The 25,336-nt window shown below is 38.8% G+C and overlaps 1 protein-coding gene across 1 annotated transcript in view; it reads right to left on the bottom strand.

The window, feature by feature from the left end:
- The window catches only part of SBF2 (SET binding factor 2), a 523,750-nt gene that overhangs the window by 209,449 nt on the left and 288,965 nt on the right, over positions 1-25,336 (bottom strand). Inside the window, exons 9-13 of the mRNA XM_025356625.1 lie at positions 22,857-22,970; positions 18,966-19,043; positions 18,002-18,115; positions 17,422-17,550; positions 14,527-14,625 (exon numbers count right to left, since the gene is read on the bottom strand). Of these exons, the coding sequence (XP_025212410.1) occupies positions 14,527-14,625; positions 17,422-17,550; positions 18,002-18,115; positions 18,966-19,043; positions 22,857-22,970 (534 nt within the window). The remainder of the gene's footprint in view (positions 1-14,526; positions 14,626-17,421; positions 17,551-18,001; positions 18,116-18,965; positions 19,044-22,856; positions 22,971-25,336) is intronic.

Raw genomic sequence — 25,336 nt, 5'->3', positions numbered from 1 at the left:
AAAGTGGATTACCACTCAGAAAAAGGAATAAATAATTGTATGAAGCAACATGACTGAATCTGAAATACATTGTGCTAAGTGAATGAAGCTAAACTCAAAAAACTACATAATGACATTATGGAAAAGGCAAAACTACAGAGACAAAAAAATAGATCAGTGGTTGCCAAGTGTTTGAGGTGATGGGAAGATGTGACTATAAAGGAGAATTAGGGAACTTTGGGGGATGATAGAAATACTCTATGTCTTATTGTGGTGCTAGTGGTTGTATGACTTCATGCATTTGTCAAAACCCATAACTGTAGATTAAAAAGTATACATTTTACTGTATATAAAAATTAGATCATGATAAACCTGACTTATAAGTGAACAAAGAAATCAGATAGGACGGGACAGGGGGTTCAATTTGAAGCCCACGCTTTGGGGTAGGGCTTCATTTCATCATCATAATCTATATAAGTCATTTATGTCATGTCTTGACTCTCTAAAGGTAATCACAATATTTTACTTCCATCCTATAATTTAAAAATTCCTTTATTCACAGTTGGCAAACAGTATAAATATTATCAGTGTAGATTGCATTTGCCTGGTAGTGAAATTAACATTTTGCAGAAATGTAAAGGGTGTAGATTTTATTTGATTTACACTAGTTATTTCCTGTATGAGTTTTCTTCTCCCATTAGGACTTCTAACACCTATTTGGTTCAATGCTGGGCAACGAAATATCCATAAGGCACAATTAGAAATTTTGTATTATTATTATTACTCTTTTTTTTGAGACAAAGTCTCACCTTGTTGCGCAGGCTGGAGCACAATGGCATGATCTTGGCTCATTGAAACCTCTGCCTCCCAGGTTCAAGCGATTCTCCTGCCTCAGCCTCCCAAGCAGCTGGGATTACAGGCACATGCCACCATGCCCGGCTAAGTTTTTGTATCTTTAGTAAGAGACGGTGTTTCACCATGTTGGCAAGGCTGGTCTCGAACTCCTGACCTCACGATATGCCCGCCTTGGCCTCCCAAAGTGTTGGGATTACAGGCGTGAGCCACCGCACCCAGCCCAGAAATCTCATATTATTTTACAAAGAATTCTAGGTTCTTTAATATTTCCTTTAACTTTTACTAAAACTGTCAGATAAAGCCAAGTATGGTGGTAAGTGTCTGTAGTCCCAGCTACTTGGCAGCATGAGGTGGCAGGATCGCTTGAGGCCAGAAGTTTGAGGCTGTAGTGCACTATGTTTGTGCCCGTGAATAGCCACTGTACTTCAGCCTGGGCAACAAAGTGAGACACCATCTCTAAAATAAAAAGCAAGAAACAACAAAACAAAAATTGTCAAATTACATATCTAAAAAATATTTTTATACTATCACAGATGCAAAACAAATTAGAAAAACTGTACTACGTAAAACAATAAAACACGTCCAACTGATTTCTTAATGCCCTGAAGTAGAAGTTTTATGAAGTTCTTGTCTTGGCCTGTCTTTTTATCTTGGCCTATCTTAATGTTCTCACTTTGTGAAAACATTTGTTAGTGGCCCTTTATATGTGCATATCAAGAGTCATAGCGGTCAGGGGCACTGGCTCACCCCTTAATCCCTGTCTCTACAAAAAAATTACAAAAAGTTAGCTAGGCATGGTGGTGTGTGCCTATAGTCCCAGCTACTAGGAAGGCTGAAGCAGGAGGATTGCTTGAACCTAGGAGGTCAAGGTTGTAATGAGCTATGATCAAGCCACTGCACTCCTTTCTGGGTGACAGGGCATGACCTATCTCTTTAAGAAAAAAAAAAAAAAGAATCATAGGGATAGGGCAGGGAAGTAGTTAAATGTGTTCTCATGCAGACACTGAAGATTCTGAAAGCCAAAAAAGTAGGTCAATCCCTACATTATCAATTGGAAATGGAAAGAAGCTGCATAGATGTGTTGCCAATAATCTCTGTGGTATAAACCCTGCCAATGCTTACAAGGTTTGTCTCTAGTGGATTTAGTCCTTCCCTTCTCCTTCCTTCCACCTAAACCATTCCCCCAAAGTCACCAAATGCCTTTCTTAATTATTTGGGAAGCTCCAGAAAGCTAAAAGAGCAGCTAAGCTCAGTTACAATTCATCCTACTCACATTCCTGAAATCTCACTAAAAAGCAATACAAAGGAGTAGTGAGAAGAGACTGCAAAATGAAGGTACATTTTTGAGGTGCTTCAAAGGGAAATGAAAAGAGGGCCTAGATACACATACCAGACTTCAGTGCAATAAAGTATTTACAAACATCTGAATGGAATCACCAGGTCTCAATTCCAACCCAATAATAAGGAAAGAGTCAAATTATATGGTTGGTTCTTGCTTACCAAAAGGGAATTTTAGAAATGTGATTAAAAAAAAAAAAAAAGACTGACTAGTTAAAAATAGAACCATGTGGATTATTTTCCTTGCATTGACACCATCCTGCCTCCCTTCCCCCAATTTCCTGCATAACCTATGAAAGTAACTTTACTGTCATGTTCTGCTTTTTAACTTTATGAAGTGTTTACTTCATGAATGATGATTTTATCACGGACTTCAGAATCTTAGCACTAGAATGAATCTCAGACAATCTAATGACAATCCACTGGGATAGTCACAAATTCTTACTTGTCATGTCTGTGTATCCTTTTCTGAAGGATATTAGGAGAATTATGTATCTAGAAAATGCCTGGCACTAATAAGTACTTAAGGAATAGAATTTATTAAATTAAATTAAATGAAATATAATTAGATTGTGAAAAAAATTTCCAATAAGGCCCATGAAATGTAGAAGATATTTGAAGGGCTCTTACCTAGTAATACAATCTCTTTTTTTTTTTTTTTTTTTTGAGACGGAGTTTCGCTCTGTCGCCCAGGCTGGAGTGCAGTGGCCGGATCTCAGCTCACTACAAGCTCCGCCTCCCGGGTTCACGCCATTCTCCTGCCTCAGCCTCCCGAGTAGCTGGGACTACAGGCGCCTGCCACCTCGCCCGGCTAGTTTTTTGTACTTTTTTAGTAGAGACGGGGTTTCACCATATTAACCAGGATGGTCTCGATCTCCTGACCTCGTGATCCGCCCGTCTCGGCCTCCCAAAGTGCTGGGATTACAGGCTTGAGCCACCGCGCCCGGCCAATACAATCTCTTAATAATACTTCATGATGCTCACTTTTGAAGCATCAGTTTTAAAGGATAGGGACAGTCTGTGTTTTTGTTTTTGTTTTCGAGACAGAGTCTCACTTTATCACCCAGGCTGGAGTGTGGTGGCAGGACTTCGGCTCAACGCAGCCTCAACCTTCTGGGCTCAAGCCTCGACCTCCTAGGCTGAGGCAAGTGGATCCCTTGAGCCCAGGAGTTCCAGATCAGCCTTGGCAACAAGGTAAAACTCCGTCTCTACCAAAAAATAAAAAAAAAGTTAGCTGGGTATGGTGGCATATGCCTGTAGTCCCAGCTACTCAGGAGGCTGAGGTTGGAGGATCGCTGGAGCCCAGGAGGTCGAGGCTGCAGTGAGCCGAGATTGTGCCACTGCACTCCAGCCTGGGCAACAGAGTGAGACCTTGTCTCAAACAAACAAAAAGAACAACATCTAAAGTCAACTATTGCAAACATCATTGTTTTTTCCAATTGGAGATGATCCAGCCTTATAGTGAAAGAATACAGGCTTAGGAAATGAATAGATGAAAATTCCTAATTTAAAATCTGGATTTCATCACTTAAGAGTCATATGATTCTGAGTCAATTAGCCCCACTAAAATGGGGATAATGATACTTGCCTTACATTGTCATGAGGATTAGAGATCATTGTATGTAAAAGTGCTTAATCCCATGCCTGACACAATGTAGCTAAATGTGCTCTCATGCAGACACTGAAGATTCTGAAAGCCAAAGTGGGCCAAGTCCTGCATTATCAGCTGGGCATGGAAAGAAAAGCAGTATATTTATATATGAACTCAATATTATTATTATAATAGGTCAACAAAAATTTCTCAGATGATCATGCTGTAATTACTTCTACACAGCCACCATAAGTGGCAAAGACCAGCACACAACACAAGTTTTCCTTCTAACAGAATTCTACCAGATTTCTTTTTTAAGTTTCAGTATACTAATCAGGAAACACATTTATTATATTGGGCATAGTTACAAACAACTAAAAATGTGATCAGTCCGGCTGGGCGTGGTGGATCACTCCTGTAATCCCAGCACTTTGGGAGGCTGAGGTGGGTGGATCACAAGGTCAGGAGATCGAGACCACCCTGGCTAACACGGTGAAAACCCGTCTCTACTAAAAATACAAAAATTAGCCGGGCGTGGTGGCGGGCGCCTGTAGTCCCAGCTACTAGGGAGGCTGAGGCAGGAGAATGGCGTGAACCTGGGAGGTGGAGTACAGTGAGCCGAGACTGCACCACTGCACTCCAGCCTGGGCGACAGAGCAAGACACTGTCTCAAAAAAAAAAGTGATCAGTCAATAAATTCAAGTAACAGATCTTGGCATGCAAGTTGCCAGAAAAATAATTTCTTTATACTTTTGCTAAACCGATATTATGATTTAACGTGTGATGTATTTAGAAATCTGAAAGTATTGCTTCTTAGTAAAGAAGCCAATAATCTACAAGTAACAGTCAATTAAAGTACTTCTGTGTTAAGTAATTTAAAATTGAAATTAAATTCATCTTTTTTTTTTTTTTTTTTTTTTGAGACAGGGTCTTGCTCTGTTGCCCAGGCTGGAGTACGGTGGCTCAATCATAGCTTTCTGCAGAACTCAAACTCTTTGGCTGAACTCCTGGGCTCAAGCAATCCTCCCACCTCAGTCTCCTGAACAGGCAGGACTACAGGTGTCCATCACCACATGTAATTTTTTTTTCTTTTTTCAAGACAGAGTCTTGCTCTGTCACCTAGGCTGGATGCAGTGGTGTGATCTCGGCTCACTGCAACCTCTGCCTCCTGGTTCAAGCAATTCTCCTGCCTCAGCCTCCCAAATGGTTGGGATTATAGGCATGTGCCAGCATGCCTGGCTAATTTTTGTATTTTTAGTAAAGACAGGATTTCACCATGTTGGCCAGGCTGGTCTTGAACTCCTGACCTCAAGCAATTCGCCCACCTTGGCCTCCCAAAGTGCTGGGATCACAGGCATGAGCCACCACACTCAGCCTAAATTCATCTTTTAACAGGCACAAGAAACGTTATGGCTAATGATTTCTGCATGTGTTAGTAATATTACTGTTCCCTTAATATTACAGGCAGACTATATCTATTTCCAGAATTTATAACGAACCACTAGCAATTGATAAAACAGAACTTAAGAATTTTCTATTTACCAAAATTTAGATAAGCATAATTAATAAAAGATGGATTTTTTGTTTTAATATGAAACCTCTGAACTTTATGTTGTTCTCTTTCAAAAAAGTATATATTCCCTCAAAGAAAGATCACATTCTAAATGTAGAACTTAAAACTCAGAAATAATGGAATAACATTAAAAAAGGCATTTTTAAAAGTATCCCTGCTTGTATCCAATTGGTTCTCAAATTTCAAATGAATGTGACAAAGCACTGACTGATAATCCAGTGTCCAAAAAGGTCCATCTAGTCAAATCACTAAATTAAACAACACCTGTTGCCGGTCAAGATACTGACCCTGAATTCTTCTTCACTATTTCCTTAAAATTACGTCTTCCCCAGAAGCTAAGAAAGTGGTACTCATTAAAGCTGGCAACAATAGACACTGAGGACTACTAGACAGGGGAGGAAAGGAGTGGGGAAAGGGGGTGAAAAGTGACTACTGGGTACTCTGCTCAGTACCTGGGTGATGCCATCAATCGTACCCTAAATCTCAGCATCACACACTAAGCCCAGCTAACAAATCTGTACATGTGGCCCCTAAATCTAAAATAAAACTTGAAATTATTTTAAAAATGTTTGAAATAGGCAAAAATAAAAGTTTACTTGATTTATAATTTCTCTTATTTTTTTCAAGAGGTATACAGTCAATAACCACCATCTTATTAGTAAGATTTTAATGTTCAATTCTACATTTCCCTTATGAAAAGACTAATGAGAAAATGTATAACCATTACTGTATTTTAATCTTTGGATGCCAATACTCTATTTAAATCAATGATATGGCTCTAATTTCAGATTGGTTGAGTTGTCTTTGCAGAAGTTATTTGCTATACAGATGAAGTATATGTTAGAACCACAAATTAAAAGAAAATTTCTACTTTGACAATGTTTAGATTAGAAACAGTATAGAATGTTACATTTCTGTCTTCCAGAATATTTTTTTGTTTACTAAATTAAAGTCAGAATCTAACCATAATGAAAAAAAATTAAATCTTCCCTCAACTTTTCCCTGGAGGACTACAGTTCCCACTTACTTTACTTTTCTTAGGACTGAAAGCTCCACAGCAGGAGAAATAAGGAACACTCATGAGCCCAAATCCATTTTTCCATATGAATATAATCTTTGTCATTTTAGGCTCTTTTCTTTCCTGGTGTTCAAATAGTTATTTCACATTTTACCACATCCGAATCCTTTTAACTTATTGCATTTCCTCTATCCATGGAATATTTTCATCCTTGTGTTTCTGTGGTCACTTCCCAATTTGCTATTTTTCTTTCAGCTTTTCGCTCCCTCTCTGTTCATAACAATGCAACTCCTAATCCAGCTGACAACCACCGTACCAAGCCAAAGCAGAGCACACTGGTCAGTTCTGTTTGAGGTGGTTCTGGTCTCCAGTGAGTCTCACCTTTATGTCTTACAAGAGACCCAAATAAAAACCATAATGAGGGCAAATGACAAACTGAAAAAACTGTGACTAACATGTTTTCATAACACACTGATTGACAGGAAAATTACTTTGAAAAATGTGGTCTATTTTGATATACAGTACCAACTGTAATATCTCATAATTTACAATCTAGAGCAAAAAATCTATCACAGAAAGAGGAAGCTTTCTAGTTCTGTCAACAAAATACTTTAATAGTATATTTTAAAAATTAATGACTGTCTAAAGAGAGGGGATCATGGCAGATGAGAGGTAGGACTAGATTGCAGCTCCAGATAGAGCAGCATGTGGAGGCTTGCATTGTGAGTTTTAGCTCCAGATCAACTGCAAGAACAAACCAGCAATCCGGAGAGGACCCAGAGACCCTGGGAAGGAAGTGGACTGCTCCTGCGGGATTCGAGACACACCCCAAATACTGTGAGTGCCCCAAATGCGTAAGTGGGAAAGGGAGACCCTCCTCTCCTGAACACACGGTGGAGAAGCTGAAGGTCTGTTTGTGAGAGAAGTTTCGGTTTACCTAAAGCTGAGTCAAGTTAGAGAGCCAAGCGAAATACAGGGGTAGAGAAAGCAGCAGAAAGGCCCTGGAAGCTCGCTGGGTCCCAAAGCAGCCCATTCCTGCCTGGCACCACAGGGATCCCTCGGGAGGGTGGCCAGAGGAGTGGAGGGTAAAACTCCACAGGGAGAAGGAATTCTTTTTCTTTTTTTTTTTTTTTTTGAGAGGGAGTCTCGCTCTGTCGCCCAGGCTGGAGTGCAGTGCCGCGATCTCGGCTCACTGCAAGCTCCGCCTCCCAGGTTCACGCCATTCTCCTGCCTCAGGCTCCTGAGTAGCTGGGACTACAGGCGCCCGCCACCGCGCCCAGCTAATTTTTTGTATTTTTAGTAGAGACGGGGTTTCACCGTGGTCTCGATCTCCTGACCTTGTGATCCGCCCGCCTCAGCCTCCCAAACTGCTGGGATTACAGGCGTGAGCCACCGCGCCCGGCTGAGAAGGAATTCTTTGGTTGAACTTTGTAACTATTTAAATGGGGTGAGAAGCCCCGGGGGTTGTGGGGGATGAAAATCCGGGTTACAGACTTCACAGGCAGGGGAAGAACTTAAGCACTTTTCTTTCACAGCTGGGAGGCAGATAGCCTCAGGTAAGTTTTCAAGCCCATCTTGCCCTCCACCTGGAAACATACTCAGGGCTACTGGGGGGCACAGTGGGAGAGAAACTGGCCCTTCCGTTTGCGTGGGAGCTGGGTGAGGCTTGTGCCTGCTGGTTTCCCCCCACTTTCCTGACAACCTGTATGACTCAACAGAGGCAGCCATAATCTCCCTAGGTAGGCAACTCCAGTGACCTGGGAATCTCACCCCCATTCCCCACAGCAGCCACAGCAAGACCTGCCCAAAGAGAACCTGAGCTCAGACAGGTCTAGCTCCGTCCCAACCTGATGGTCCTTCCCTATCCATCCTCATAGCAGAAGACAAAGGGCATATAATCTTGGGAGTTCAAGGGCCCCGCCCACCGCTGGTCCCTCTCCACATTAGTACAGCTGATGCTTTCTGGAAGGCACCACTCCTGACAGGAGGGCAATCAGAACAAAAATAGAGCATTAAACCACCAAAGCTAAGGGCCCTCAGGGAGTTCACTGCACCCTCTGCCACCTCCACCAGAACAGGCATTGGTATCCACAGCTGAGAGACCCATAGACGGTTCACATCACAGGACTCTGTGCAGACAATCCCCAGTACCAGCCTGGAGCCGGGTAGACTCGCTGGGTGGCTAGACCCAGAAGAGAGACAACAATCACTGCAGTTCGGCTCACAGGGAGTCACATCCATAGGAAAAGAGGGAGAGTACTACATCAAGGGAACACCCTGTGGGACAAAATAATCTGAACAACAGCCTTCAGCCCTAGACCTTCCTTCCCTCTGACAGTGTCTACCCCAATGAGAAGGAATCAGAAAACCAACCCTGGTAATATGATAAAACAAGGCTCTTCAACATCCCCCCAAAAATCACACTAGTTCACTAGTAATGGACCCAAACCAAGAAGAAATCCCCGATTACCTGAAAAATAACTCAGCAGGTTAGTTATTAAGCTAATCAGGGAGGAAGCAGAGAAAGGCAAAGCCCAATGCAAGGAAATCCAAAAAATGATACAAGTAGTGAAGGAAGAAATATTCATGGAAATAGATAGCTTAAAGAGAAAACAATAAAAAATTCAGGAAACTTTGGACCCACTTTTAGAAATGGGAAATGCTCTGGAAAGTCTCAGCAATAGAATTGAACAAGTAGAAGAAAGAAATTCAGAGTTGGAAGACAAGGTCTTTGAATTAACCTAATCCAACAAAGACAAAGAAAAAAGAGTAAGAAAATATGTACAAAGCCTCCAAGAAGTCTGGGATTATGTTAAACGACCAAACCTAAGAATAATCGCTGTATCTGAGGAAGAAGAGAATTCTAAAAGCCTGGAAAACATATTTGGGGGAATAATCGAGGAAAACTTCCCCGGCCTTGCAAGAGACCCAGACATCCAAATACAAGCAGCACAAAGAACACCTGGAAATTCATCACAAAAAGATCTTCACCTAGGCACATTGTCATCCGGTTATTCAAAGTTAAGATGAAGGAAAGAATCTTAAGAGCTGTGAGACAGAAGCAACAGGTAACCTATAAAGGAAAACCTATCAGATTAACAGTGGATTTCTCAGCAGAAACCCTACAAACTAGAAGAGATTGGGGCCCTATCTTCAGCCTCCTCAAACCAATTATCAGCCAAGAATTTTGTATCCAGCAAAACTAAACATCATATACAAAAGAAAGTCATTTTTCAGACAAACAAATGCTGAAAGAATTCACCATTACCAAACCACCACTACAAGAGATGCTAAAAGGAGCTCTAAATCTTGAAACAAATCCAGGAAACACATCAAAACAGAACCTCTTTAAAGCATAAATCACACAGGACCTATAAAACAAAAACACAAGTTAAAAAGCAAAAACAAAAAACCAAAGCACACAGGCAACAAAGAGCATGATGAAAGCAATGGTACCTCACATTTCAGTACTAACACTGAATGTAAACGACCTGAATGCTCCATTTAAAAGATACAGAACTGAAGAATGGATAAGAACTCACCAACCAACCATCTGCTGCCTTCAGGAGACTCACCTAACACATAAGGACTCACATAAACTTAAGGTAAAGGAGTAGAAAAAGGCATGTCATGCAAATGGACACCAAAAGCAAGCAGGGGTAGCTATTCTTTTTAGTTGTTTTTGTTTTGTTTTGTTTTGTTTGAGATAGAATCTGGTCTGACACTCAGGCTGGAGTACAGTGGTGCAATCTTGGCTCACTGCAACCTCTGCCTCTCAGGTTCAAGTGATTTTCCTGCCTCAGCCTCCCAAATAGCTGGGATTATAGGTGCCTGCCACCATGCCTGGCTAATTTTTGTATTTTTAGTAGAGATGGGGTTTCACCATGTTGGCAAGGCTGGTCTCAATTTCCTGACCTCAGGAGATCCTCTTGCCTCCGCTTCCCAAAGTGCTGGGATTACAAGCGTGAGCCACCATGCCTGGCTGGGTAAGCTATTCTTATATGAGACAAAACAAACTGTAAAGCAACAGTGGTTAAAAAAGACAAAGAGGCACAGTATATAATGGTAAAAGGCCTTCTCCAGCAGGAAAATATCACAATCCTAAACATATATGCACCTAACACTGGAGCTCCCAAATTTATAAAACAATTACTAATAGACTTAAGAAATGAGATAAACAGCAACACAATAATAGTGGGGGACTTCAATACTCCACTGACAGCATTAGACAGGTCCTCAAGACAGAAAGTCAACAAAGAAACAATGCATTTAAACTATATCTTGGAACAAACAGAGTTAACGGATATATACAGAACATTTCATCCAACCACCGCAGAATACACATTCTATTCAACAGTGCATGGAACTTTCTCCAAGATAGACCATATCATAGGCCATAAAACAAGCCTCAATAAACTTAAGAAAACTGAAATTTTATCCAGCACTCTTTCAAACCACAGTGGAATAAAACTGGAAATCAACTCCAAAAGGAACCTTCAAAACCATGCAAATACATGGAATTTAAATAACCTGCTCCTGAATGAGCATTCAGTCAAAAACGAAATCAAGATGGAGATTAGAAAATTCTTTGAGCTGAATGATAATAATGACACAACCTATCAAAACCTCTGGGATACAGCAAAGGTGGTGCTAAGAGGAAAGTTCATAGCCCTAAATGCCTACATCAAAAAGGCTGAAAAAGCACAAACAGACAATCTAAGGTCACACCACAAGGAACCAGAGAAACAAGAACAAACCAAATTTAAACCCAGCGGAAGAAAGGAAATAACCAAGATCAGAGCAGAACTAAATGAAATTGAAACAAAAAATTTACAAAAGATAAATAAAACAAAAAGCTAGTTCTTTGAAAAGATAAATAAAATTGATAGACCATTAGCAAGATTAACCAAGAAAAGAAGACAGAAAATTCAAATAATCTCACTAAGAAATGAAACTGGAGATATTACACCTGACACCACTGAAATACAAAGGATCATTCAAGGCAACACCTTTACACACATAAATTAGAAAACCTAGAAGAGACTAATAAATTCCTGGAAAAATACAACCCTCCTAGCTTAAATCAGAAAGAATTAGATACCCTGGACAAACCAATAACAAAGCAGCAAGACTGAAATGGTAATTTAAAAATTACCAACAAAAAAAAGTCAAGGACCAGATGGATTCACAGCAGAATTCTATCAGACATTCAATGAAAAATTGGTACCAATCCTTTTGACACTATTCCACAAGACACAGAAAGAAGGAACTCTCCCTAATTTATTGTATGAAGCCAGCATCACCCTAATACCCAAACCAGGAAAGGACATAACCAAAAAAAGAAAACTGCAGACTGATATCCTTGATGAACACAGATGCTAAAATCCGTAACAAAATACTAGCTAACCAAATCCAACAACATATCAAAAAGATAATCCACCATGATCAAGTGGGTTTCATACCAGGGATGCAGGGATAGGTTAACGTACATGTCAGTAAATGTGATACACCATATAAACAGAATTAAAAACAAAAATCACATGATCATCTCAATAGATACAAAGCACTGGACAAAATTTAGCATCCCTTTATGATTAAAACTCTCAGCAAAACTGGCATATGAGGGACATACCTTAATGTCATAAAAGCCATCCATAACAAACCCACAGTCAATATAATACTGAATGGGGAAAAGTTGAAAGCATTCCCTCTGAGAACTGGAACAAGACAAGGATAACCACTCTCACCACTCCTTTTCTTTTTTTTTTTTTTTTTTTTTTGAGACGGAGTCTCGCGCTGTGTCACCCAGGCTGGAGTGCAGTGGCGCGATCTCGGCTCACTGCAAGCTCCGCCTCCCAGGTTCAGGCCATTCTCCTGCCTCAGCCTCCGAGTAGCTGGGACTACAGGCGCCCGCCACCACGCCCGGCTAGTTTTTTTGTATTTTTAGTAGAGACGGGGTTTCACCATGTTAGCCAGGATGGTCTCGATCTCCTGACCTCGTGATCCGCCCGCCTCGGCCTCCCAAAGTGCTGGGATTACAGGCTTGAGCCACCGCGCCCGGCTCACCACTCCTTTTCAACACAGTACTGGAAGTCCTAGCCAGAACAATCAGACAAGAGAAAGAAATAAAGGGCATCTAAATCGGTAAAGAGGAACTAAAACTGTCACTGCTTGCTGATGGTATAATCATTTACCTTGAAAACCCTAAGGACTCCTCTAGAAAGCTCCTAGAACTGATAAAAGAATTCAGCAAAGTTTCCGGATATGAGATTAATGTACACAAATCAGAAGCTCTTCTATAAACCAACAGTGACCAAGCAGAGAACCAAATCAAGAACTCAACCCCTTTACAATAGCTGCAAAAAAGTTAAAATACTTAGTAAAATACCTAACAAAGGAGTCGAAAGACCTCTACATGGAAAACTACAAAACACGGCTGAAAAAAATAATAAACGATGCAAACAAATGGAAACACATCCCATGCTTGTGGATGGGTAGAACCAATATTGTGAAAATGACCATACCACCAAAAGCAATCTACAAATTCAATGCAATCCCCATCGGAATACCATCATCATTCTTCACAGAATTAGAAAAAACAATTCTAAAATTCATATGGAACCAAAAAAGAGCCCACATAGCCAAAGCAAGACTAAGCAAAACGTACAACTTTGGAGGCATCACACTACCTGATTTCAAACTATACTATAAGGCCATAGTCACCAAAACAGCATGGTACTGGTATGAAAACAGGCACATAGACCAATGGAACAGAATAGAGAACCCAGAAATAAACCCAAACACTTACAGCCAACTGATCTTCAATAAAGAAAACAAAAACATAAAGTGGGGAAAGGACATCTTTTTCAACAAATGGTGCTGGGATAATTGGTTAGCCACATGTAGGAGAATGAAACTGGATCCTCATCTCTCACCTTATACAAAAATCAACTCAATATGGATTAAGGACTTAAAACCTAAGACCTGAAACTATAAAAATTCTAGAACACTGGAAAAACCCTTCTAGACATTGGCTTAGGCAAGGATTTCATGACCAAGAACCCAAAAGCAAACGCAATAAAAACAAAGATAAATAACTGGGGCCTAATTAATCAGCTTTTGCACAGCAAAAGGAACAGTCAGCAGAGTAAACAGACAACCCACAGTGTGGGAGAAAATCTTCACAATCTATACATCTGACAAAAGACTACTATGCAGAATCTATAATAAACTCAAACAAATCAGTAAGAAAAAAACAATCCCATCCAAAAGTGGACTAAGGACATGAACAGACAGTTCTCAAAAGAAGATATACAAATGGCCAACAAACATATGAAAAAATGCTCAACATCACTAATGATCAGGGAAATGCAAATCAAAGCCATAATGCGATACCATCTTACTCCTGCAAGAATGGCCATAATCAAAAGATCAAAAAACAGTTGATGTTGGAGTGGATGTGGTGAACGAGGAACACTTCTACACTGCTGGTGTCAACATAAACTAGTACAGCTACTATGGAAAACAGTGTGGAGATTCCTTAAAGAACTAACAGTAGAACTACCATCTGATCGAGCAATCGCACTAGGGGGTTTTACTCAGAGGAAAGGAAGTCATTATTCGAAAAAGATACTTGCACATGCATGTTTATAGCAGCACAATTCACAATTGCAAAACCATGGAAACAACCCAAATGCCCATCGATAAGTGGATAAAGAAACTGTGCCATATATATATATATATATATATATATATATGCATACATACATTGCGCAGCCATGAAAAGGAATGAATTAATAGCATTTACAGTAACCTGGATGAGATAGGAGACTATTATTCTAAGTGATGTAACTCAGGGATGGAAAACCAAACATTATATGTTCTCACTGATACATGGGAGCTAAGCTATGAGGACACAAAGGCATAAGAATGATACAATAAACTTTGGGGACTTGGGGGGAAGAGTGGGAGGGAGGCGAGGGATAAAAGACTACAAATATGGTGCAGTGTATACTGCTTGGGTGATGAGTGCACCAAAATCTCACAGATCACCACTAAAGAACTCACTCATGTAACCACATACCACCTGTACCCCAATAACTTATGGAAAAATAAAATAAAATAAATAAATAAATAAAATTAATGACTGTCTAAATAAATATACTTACTTACATTTTTGAATAGTTGCTCAGCAAGTTCTCTGACATGCTTTATCATCTTCACTGGGCTATTTTCTTCAACTTTAATTCTCTCTACTTCAAAGGCTACCAACTAGGAAAAAGAATCAAAAGGCAAAACATCAATTCCAAAATATGCCAAATTCAAAAACTGTGATAATTTCATACAATTTGCAAGCCAAAAAAATCCAACATATACATTATTTTTAAAACAAAATATTTTAGGTTTTGGGGTTTCACCTCCATTCTGGGGTTATAGGGTCAATCAAACCCTTGAATTGTATAGTGGTCCCTCCCTGAGGATTTAGGGCCCTATTTCTTCTAGGGAAAAGTCATTTCTGGAACTCAGAGAGACCCTGTCATTCCACAGGCCTCAGTCAGAGAAATTCAGACAGTTAGAAAGTGTCCAAACACTTCCTTAACTCACAAAACATGAACCAAATGTCCAAGTCAGGATGCTCAGACTTTAGTCCTAGCTCTGCTGATAGTGTGTGATCTGGGACAAGGCACTTAAACTCCTGAGCTTCAGTTTTCTCATCTCTAAAATAAGATGGAAGAACAAAATGGCCTTTAGATTCCTTCTAGTCTCAAACTATCTCTTTATTAACTAATTTACTGGGAGAACTGTGTGAGTCTGTATACTTAGGGTAAAGAAAAGAAGGCTGACAGGAAAAAAAATTGTGGAGGGTAAATAGATGGACAATAAAAATAAAAAGGTACAATACAGGATTCTTCTAGGAACTAACAGATTCGCTGCATAGGCATATAAAACTATGGCTTACCTATTCTAGGCTAGGATTCAGAAAGATGATCAAGGGCAAACATTCTTTTCATTCTAAGACATCTAGCTGATGGGAGTGTGAGGACAAGGCCATGCACAATGCAAGCTGCCTCTCAAAGCCGCCGTAATACCCCATTGTGGTAGACTGCCCTAGGCTAAGTGAAAACAAGGATCACTTTCCCAGGAGCAAATGCTATTTTTCTACCAAAGCATTCCCATGCAAATGGCCAAAGAGGGTAGAATGAGAAATTAGTTAGTTCTGATGGTTCATTTTTCTTAGGCTCTTGACTGATATATACATATGATTCACTGGCAGTCAAGTAACAAAAGTAAGACACCCAAAGTCACCACTGTAGGCCAAACAGAGAACTGGATGAACACTAATGGGTGACCCAATAGGAACCTTGGTTTATCATTGTTTCCAATCTAGAGTATATTTGTATAAACAATAAATAAATAAAAAATAAGTTAGCACATAAAGTTAGAGACATAAAATGAAGCCTAACGCAGTCAAGTGGCTCTCAGAGTCAATGACTTTGGGAGAGTTTGGAAGAGGTGGTGAGATAAGAGCAGAGCATGAAGAACAGAGCAGGGCACTCCAAGCACGGGAAAGACCTACAAAATAGAGGCTGTGGCAAGTAAGTTTTCTGTAAGTAACTAATCTTGCTTTTTAGCTGTGATGAAGCTGTCAGAGGAAGATAAATTTGAATAGAAAAGAGAGAATATATAAACCAATGTTACTATTCATAAAGCTTCAAAGACTAACAAAATGTAGGTGCTAGAAAAGACCTTGGAGACCATCTATTTTAAACCCATAAAATATTATGTTATGAACTTAGTACAGAATCTAAAGGCTGATATGTTAGTAGAATCAATAACCAATCATGTTATATGTAGTATTAGAGAATCAATGACCAATAATTGATTACAAAAAATTGTCCACCTCAGGATGTTTCCTAAATCTTCATATGCTTTGTGTTATTAATTAAAGCATCTGATGCAGTAAACATATTCTACACAGAACTAAAACATGTGCCTCTTCTTTAAAAATTCTTACCTGTGAATACTTCACTATCTTTAAAAAAAAAAAAAGATCCTTCTCCTCTGAACCAAAGATATTTAAGACCTTCATTCCTACCTTCCCTATATAAAAGAAAATCACCAGAGGCAAAACATGACCACTATCACGATTCTCCAATATCTTGGGATCTAGGAATGTGGTTTTTTTATAGATATCAAGAAACTTTTTAGATTTTTGGTTCTAATATAGTACTCTTTCAAAAACTGAAATGAGAATAATATTCTTGTTCTACCCACCAGAGTGGGCTGCTGTGAATATAGAGTTAAATGATAAATGGAAAGGTGCTTTTAAAAAAGAGCACAATAAATGCAAATAGCATTCTTATTTTGAGTCACATCTGCCCTATTTCTCCCTTTATATGGCTAATTCCTTGAAGACAGAGACAGAAATCTGTTTTCCATATATTTAATGTCTCCTAAGACAGGTAGAGAAGAGTTGAAAATTGATTAGTGAGAATGCCACAAACTTAAACTATGGCTCTATGATTCTGATAGACCAAATGTAACTCCAGTTTGAAGTAATTTCAGCTATCTTAGCTTCAAATTAGAGCTTTCTCCCTATAACACTGACAAAAGAATTACTGTATTAGGGCCTTTAAAAATAAGAGTTCTATTTATACAATCACTGTTACCTTTTCAAAAAGATTTTAATCAACTATTTTTTAAAATATAATAGTTTAAAATATGAATAGTTTTTGGAGTATGAGTGGTTTTCAGTTACATGGATGAATTATATAGTGGTGAATTCTGAGATTTTGGTGCACCCATCACCTGAGTAGTGTACATTGTTCAATTAATTAAAATTCAGTTGTTCAAAAATTATATGTACTTTCAAGGCATCTTATAATTTTTTTGGTAATTTTTATAATCCACATTAAAATATCGAGATTTGATAAGCATAATAAATAACATTGGGATTAATACCTAATTTATATATGACTATATAAATATGAAAAATGTTACTTTTTGCTTTTAACTACTAGTCTAATTATGTCTATAAATAATGCCTTCATTTAATAAGAACTATACCTCATCAAAGAGATCACAAGATCTATAAGGAGGACCTCTTTCTGAAACAAAACCTGCAAATGCCATTCCATTGAGTACTTTAGTGAGGAAATCATTCTCGACCAAACCACGCTGCCCCAAGAATGCTGTCTGTGAAAAAAGAAAACGTGAAATAATAATTTATCACTTGGTAATGGACAAATGGTCAAAACAAAAATACAATAAAAAGAGCAAGGCCTATATAAATCCCTTCATGTATAAATATGTGTTGTCATAAAATACATTTCTCTCAAAGAGAGTTATTCTGAAATACTACATATATTGAAAAGAATAAAAATGAATCTGTCTCCATGTTAGGAGAAGAAATCAGAAATTAACATTCAATTTTAAAAGAAAAATTGATTTAAAGTTAACATATTCTAAGACAGTATGTGAGTTCCATATTATTATTAAGAACCAATATCTAACCACATAGAGATTTTAAATAATCACATTTGATAAATCAAGGTCAAAATAAATGGCTAGGAAAAAAAAATCAAGTAGTTTTATTAAATTAGAATATATTTCTTGGACAGACACAATACAGTACTCTATATCTTACTTTGTGGAAATGTATTACTGGCTCTGCATGAATTCTTATAAGTTGCAGGCAGGATCTATATCCTTGGAAGAGTTGTGCAAATAATCTAAGGAAAACTGCTCGCACCTCTTTATCCTAAAAATATAAGAAGAAAGGTTAGGTAATTTAACTTTTTAAAAACAAATGAAATATCGAGTCAAAAAGGTGACCTTTTCATATATCCCAAGGACCTTTGGCATATATCCCAAGTCCTTTGATTTTTATATGCACCAAAACAATTACAGTCACAACCAAATATAAGACAAATATAAGAAGAAAAAACTCTTAAGACTGTATTTAATCCAGCTTTTACTGGAATCACAGTTTAGAACTGTAAGAAAACTGACAGATTCTGTTAGTCAATGCCTTACTTAATTGATCAGGAAATGAAGGTCAAGAATGCTTAAGTATATGTGTTCAGCTCCCTGAGGTTCCTTATTGGTTACAAAACCCACTGCTAAGAAATGCACTGAGCAAAATAAAAAAGGGGCCTCTGTTATATATATAACCTTCTATGGCTTCTAATTGGAACTATTTCCATCCACACACTCTTCAAACTTGATTCTCTCCTATAACCAACATTCTTTATATCCATTTTTGTAAGCATCTCTTCTGTTTTTAATCCTTGCCTGGCTGTTTCAATTTGATGCTTGGCACAGTTTTCCAGGCTATAATCTAGGCTCTGATTTTCTGTCCTACACTTAACTCATGCCTCCTCAGGGCAACAGTCTTAGCCCTAGTGGCCTGTTGCCCAGTGTGCTTCCCTGTGCCTCCTTCTTGAGAAGGACATAAGGACAGTCAGTGGCAAGTCTCTTAATTTCTAGTTTTGGGCACTTTTTACTCTGCTGTCCATCTAACTCTAACTTCACTTAGCTTCTTTAAAAATCCTACAAATAAAAGAACAGCTCTCTTCAACAGCATTAAATGTAAATATTAAACTTCTTACCAGCATTTTTGAGTGGGATAAAGCTGTTCGTGGAGGAGGAAAAGCATGATCTGCTACTTCCAAATCTGGGTGTAAAATCTAAAGCAAAAAAGTTTTGTTATGTAAAATATCTTAATATCAATGAAATCTATTATTGGGACATTAAGATGAAAATGTCAGCATATGAATTATAATATATTCCCTCCATTAATACAATTCAATTAGCTGGGGTAGTTCTATATGTACCACTGTAGAAAGATCTCCAAGACAAAATATTCAGTTGAAACATGTTCTAGAAAAATACACATAGTATGGTCTAATTTATTTGAAAATAAAACAAAATAAACCCTAAATCTACATAGGTATATATATATATATATATATATAGAGAGAGAGAGAGAGAGAGAGAGAAATGAGAATGAAAAGTTCTGAAAAAAAAATACACTAAACTATAAAATAGTAGTCATGTCTGGTAAGGGAATAATCTATATAGCTGAATTTTTAAAAACAGCTGCTTGTTTTTATGTTCTAAGTGTAATGAAAAATTACTGAGGAGAGGCCAGGTGCAGTGGCTCATGCCTGTAATCCCAGCACTTTGGGAGGGCAAGGTGGGTGGATCACTTGAGGTTAGGAATTCGAGACCAGCCGGGCCAACATGGTGAAACCCTGTCTCTAGTGAAAATACAAAAATTAGCTCAGCATGGTGGCACATGCCTGTAGTCCCAGCTACTTGGGAGGCTGAAGCAGAATAGCTTGAACCTGGGAGACGGAGGTTGCAGTGAGCTGAGATCGCACCACTGCACTCCAGCCTGGGCGACAGAACAAGACTCTGTCTCAAAAAAAAAAAAAAAAAAAAAATTACTGAGGAGAAAGAAAATAAGATTTTGAACTTTGCAGTCTAAACAGGTAAAAGTATAAAACCATGTCACAAAAGTGCTAAAATATATAAAGTGCAATATGTGAAATGTAAAGCATAATTAATTCAACTTAGGGAAAACTAAACAAAAAATAAAGTAACATTTGAGTTAAGCTTTGAAGGAAAGCAGGTTGGGGAGCAGCTGGGAAAGAAAGGCCTGTGTAGGACTTACACAGAGAAGATGAAATTGTATCAGTATGTAGCAAATTTTCTCCTTGCAGAATCATTTTCAAATACTAAGGTTTTTGATGGTATGCTGAGAACAGACCAAAAGACTCAAAACAACACTTAAAGACAACAATAAAATATTGGCAGTTCAAGTCATTGAATCACAAGCACAGCACAAAATATTTTGGTGTCTATAAAATAATCCATTGTTATTACACAGTTTAAGTATAGTGTTGCCATTTGATTATAATTATTTACTAATGAAACAAAGCTTATATGCTTGTGTGTTGATGTTCCCAATCATCCATGAAATGTAGTTTCTTTTTGGTCCTAGTTTGACGATACATTATGCTCCTATTTCTTTTTTTCTTTTTTTTCTTTTTTTTTTTTTTTTGAGACGGAGTTTCGCTCTTGTTGCCTAGGCTGGAGTGCAATGGCATGATCTCGGCTCACGGCAACCTCCGCCTCCTGGGTTCAAGTGAGCCTCCTGTCTCAGCCTCCTGAGCAGCTAGGATTACAGGTGTGCACCACCACAGCTGGCTAATTTTTTGTCTTTTTTTTTTTTTTTTTTTGTAGCGATGGGATTTTGCCATGTTGGTCAGGTTGGTCTCGAACTCCTGACCTCAGATGATCCGCCCACCTCAGCCTTCCAAAGTGTTGGGATTACAGGTGTGAGCCACCACACCCGGCCCTATGCTCCTATTTCTTATTCACGGAACAGTAAGTAGTACCTAATCCACCATTGTGCTTAGTAACTATAACAATATGTATACTCAGTTTTACCAAAAAGGAATTTTACACATTGATCAAATTTGGTGGCACAGGTGTTGCAGGTTTAGGTATACGAGTATGCAGCAGAACCCTTACCAGGAGCCATTGGCTTAAGAAGTACAATCTTACTCTTTGTTAATTTTGGTACTTAACCCCTAAATAACTATTCATATCACTAGTAAGTAACCACACATAAGATTTAATCCCTATAGGAATTCTAGAAACATTAAACTTTCTTCAGTCATTCAAATACTACCTTCTCAGCTTTTGCTATATATACATATACCATCTATGCAATTATATAGTCAAGATTTTTCTTTAAATTGTCTTTAAATCAACTCCTTTTTTTTCTTTTTTCTTTTTTTGGTGAGATGGAGATTTACTCTTGTTGCCCAGGCTGGAGAGCAATGGCGCGATCTCGGCTCACCGCATCCTCCACCTCCCAGGTTCAAGCGGTTCTCCTGCCTCAGCCTCCTGAGTAGCTGGGATTACAGGCATGTGTCACCACGCCTGGCTAATTTTGTATTTTTAGTGGAGACGGGGTTTCACAGTGTTGCCCAGGCTGATCCTGAACTCCTGACCTCAGGTAATCTGCCCGCCTCAGCCTCCCAAAGTGCTGGCATTACAGGTATGAGCCACTGTGCCCGGCCTTGTTTTGGTTTTTGAGATGGAGTCTAGCTCTGTTACCCAGGCTGGAGTGCAGTGGCGCAATCTCGGCTCACTGCAACCTCTGCTTCCCAGGTTCACGCTATTCTCCTGCGTCAGCCTCCTGAGTAGCTGGGATTACAGGCATGTGCCATCATGCCCAGCTAATTTTTGTATTTTTAGTAGATTCTCTAACTGTTCCCATTTCACAGATACCACTATGACAACAAAAAAGACTAACACAAATTTGAAAGTTTTCTGAGAATAAAATCCCTCCTGGTTATCCTAGGCTTCTAAGTTTCTATTTAAGAGGGAAAAAATGTTTTAAATAGCCCAGAATAAAATATTCTTTTTTTTTTTTTTTTTTTTTTGAGACGGAGTCTCGCTGTGTCTCCCAGGCTGGAGTGCAGTGGCCGGATCTCAGCTCACTGCAAGCTCCGCCTCCCGGGTTCCCGCCATTCTCCCGCCTCAGCCTCCCGAGTAGCTGGGACTACAGGCGCCCGCCACCTCGCCCGGCTAGTTTTTTGTATTTTTAGTAGAGACGGGGTTTCACCGTGTTAGCCAGGATGGTCTCGATCTCCTGACCTCGTGATCCGCCCGCCTCGGCCTCCCAAAGTGCTGGGATTACAGGCTTGAGCCACCGCGCCCGGCCCCCAAAATATTCTTAAAGTAGACTATGAAGGCCTTAGTTCTAGTAATGTGTTGAAAAGGAATGCAGAATTTCTACACTTCAATTTTCTGATGATAAGCACCTAAAATGCTATCAGTAAAACAAAATACCATGTTTTCAAAATTCTGCTAAGATAAAATAACTGCAAAAAAAATTCAATCTGTTTCAATGAGAAAAACTGAAGCCACAAGATGTTTTAAAGCTTTACTTGGCTTGAATGTAGTGTATACTTCTCCTTCTTTGGTATTTCTATTCATATGGCATTTAGAGTGGAATGTTGGACATTTTATGTATCAGTAAGACACATCTTTCTGTAATAACCTGAAAGTATTGGCAAGACAATATTACAGTGTTTTGTAGGTACCAAAGAGGAATGAGATGCCAATAGGGAGGCTAGAGAAGAGAAGCCAACACCTAATGGGGGATCTTAGGGGAATCAGGGATTTCAAGGCAGAGCCTTGTTTTCACAGGTGAATTTCCAATACCTAGGACAGTACTAGGTCCTGTACGCTGAATGAAGGAAGCAATGTAGAACAAATATTCAGTTAGGATCCAAAATATATGTTTTAGATAACTACCTAGTAAACGAATAATTCTAAATACTATAGAAGAATATGTTCATGTTTCCAACATATAGCTCTCTTTAAAGTAACAAACTGTATTGACAAACATTTTCAATTTCAGTTATCTTAGCTTCAGATTTAAATAAAGAGAAAGTTACTATTACAAAAACATGTCATACCAAAGAAAGAGCTGATTGCGTCTGATGTAGAAGTGGTTCTGGGAGAGAAGAGAGGTGAATACATTCAGGAATTTTAATAGTGCCTCCATCCAAATCTGCTATGATTACATCTAACTGAAAGAGATAAAAAAAAATTAACCTATAATTACGGAAATACATTTGTTGTTAAGCAAATTATTTTTCCCTTGACTAATTCAAAATGAGAAGAATCACGTGTGGAAGAGACACTTGTTTGTCCATAGTAGTACAATTCTGGGCTAACAAGTTCCCAGCAACACTGTGTTTCCCAGCTTCCTTTGAAATTAGATGTGGCATGTGGCTAAGATTCTGCCAATAAAACATGAGAAGTGACATATTCCTGTCCTTCAAGAGAGGGGATATGTAAAGCTCTCCTATGCTGTCTTTCCTTTTCCCTTAGACTAAAATTATAAACCGACAGCAAACCAGCCTTCAAGCATACACATGATGACAATGCCTGGGAGGATTCTGTTGGAGAAACAAGAAGGATGGAAGCTTGGATCTTAAATGACTTCATAGAGCAGATTGGTCTGGCATAATGGAACATGTCTATGGACTGCTGCATGAGTGTTCAATGACACTATTTTGTTTCAGTCATTGCCTTTTGTTCTGATTTTACTGTATATGCGGCTGCAGCAAGCACAGAGGATTGCATTTCAGACACTTTATTCAAGTAGTTTAGTAATATTCTAAACAAATTAGTATTTATTACAAGAATTAACAAAGCAGTTAGTATACATCAAAAGGGTACTGTTTAGCCACTTAGAAAAATCTGATTTTTAGCATTTTACAAAAGTCTATTTAAAAATAACTTACATAAAAATGTAAGAGAAAACAGCCAAGATGAGTGAAGCTGTTATATTGACAATATTATAATTCATTCTAATTTATTCATTACGATTTTAAGAAATTTGCATTTGGCAACACTTGGTTTGTCCTACCTCCAGCGACTGTTTTTATTTATTTATTTGGCAACACTTGGTTTGTCCTATCTCCAGTAACTGTATGTATGTACGTATGTATATGTGTATGTATGTATGTTTGTATGTATGTATTTTTGAGACGGAGTCTTACTCTCACCCAGGCTGGAGTGTAGTGGTGCAATCTTGACTCATTGCAACCTCCACCTCTCAGGTTCAAGCGATTCTCCTGCCTTAGCCTCCTGAGTAGCTGGGATTAGAGGCATGCGTCACCAAGACCAGCTAATTTTTTGTAGTTTTAGTAGAGGCGGGGTTTCTCTATGTTGGCCAGGGTGGTCTCAAACTCCTGACCTCAGGTGATCTGCCTGCCTTGGCCTCCCAAAGTGTTGGGATTTCAGGTGTGGGCCACCGTGCCCGGCCTCCAGTTTCCATTTAGAAGAAATAAAATTACCTACAAACCAGGTGGGTATGCTTCTAATTAGTATTAATTAGGTTTTATTGAATGTTTATTGATTTATACATATTTTTATATGGTGATACCAAAATTAAATAGGAACTAAGTATCAACACCTAAAGTTAGAAAGAATGATGACTATACGAATGAAAGTCCTATTTATAATGTTGAATAATATTTTGTTACTTTAAATGATACCTCTGATTTGGTTACAACTGTAATTACTTAGTTGCTGGCATTTAAAACTAAAACAGAAGCAGAATTACAAAATCTTAGGGATCTGTGGAACACAGATGTTATACAGCCTAATTTTACAGTAAAGAATTTCTCGGCCGGGCGTGGTGGCTCAAGCCTGTAATCCCAGCACTTTGGGAGGCCGAGACGGGCGGATCACGAGGTCAGGAGATCGAGACCATCCTGGCTAACAGGGTGAAACCCCGTCTCTACTAAAAAATACAAAAAGCTAGCTGGGCGAGGTGGTGGGCGCCTGTAGTCCCAGCTACTTGGGAGGCTGAGGCAGGAGAATGGCATGAACCCGGGAGGCGGAGCTTGCAGTGAGCTGAGATCTGGCCACTGCACTCCAGCCTGGGCGACAGAGCGAGACTCCGTCTCAAAAAAAAAATAAAAAAAAAAAAAAAAAAAAGAATTTCTCTCAGACTCCCTGTAAAGTGTCACATAATCTTTTCCTTACACTCTACTTACAGTGCTTGAGAGTACACTCCTCATCTCACATAAGGAAATCCATTCTATAACCGGGCAGTTCTAATTGTTGGAAATACTTTTAATGGGCAGAAATCCGTTTCTATAGCCACTTTATCCACCAATTCTATTTCAGCCTTTTAGAGTTACAAAAAATGAATCTCAACCCTTCTTCTATGACAGTAACTTAAATACTTATCTTTACCTGTGAAATAGTATCAGCTTATTACCTGAGAAAATTTCCTTAGGCCCTTACAGAATATAGTTTCTAAATACTTGATAATCCTGGATGTCCTTTTCTGATAAGCTTTATTTTGTCACAGTCCCTCATGAAGAGTGATACACAGAACTAAATGAATTATTCCAGAACTGGCTTGAATGTAGAGTAT

Source organism: Theropithecus gelada, chromosome 14 (genome assembly GCF_003255815.1).
Source record: "Theropithecus gelada isolate Dixy chromosome 14, Tgel_1.0, whole genome shotgun sequence".
Lineage (NCBI taxonomy): Eukaryota > Metazoa > Chordata > Mammalia > Primates > Cercopithecidae > Theropithecus > Theropithecus gelada.
Note: the sequence above shows the minus strand (reverse complement) of the source record. Positions and strands in the feature narration are given on the sequence as shown.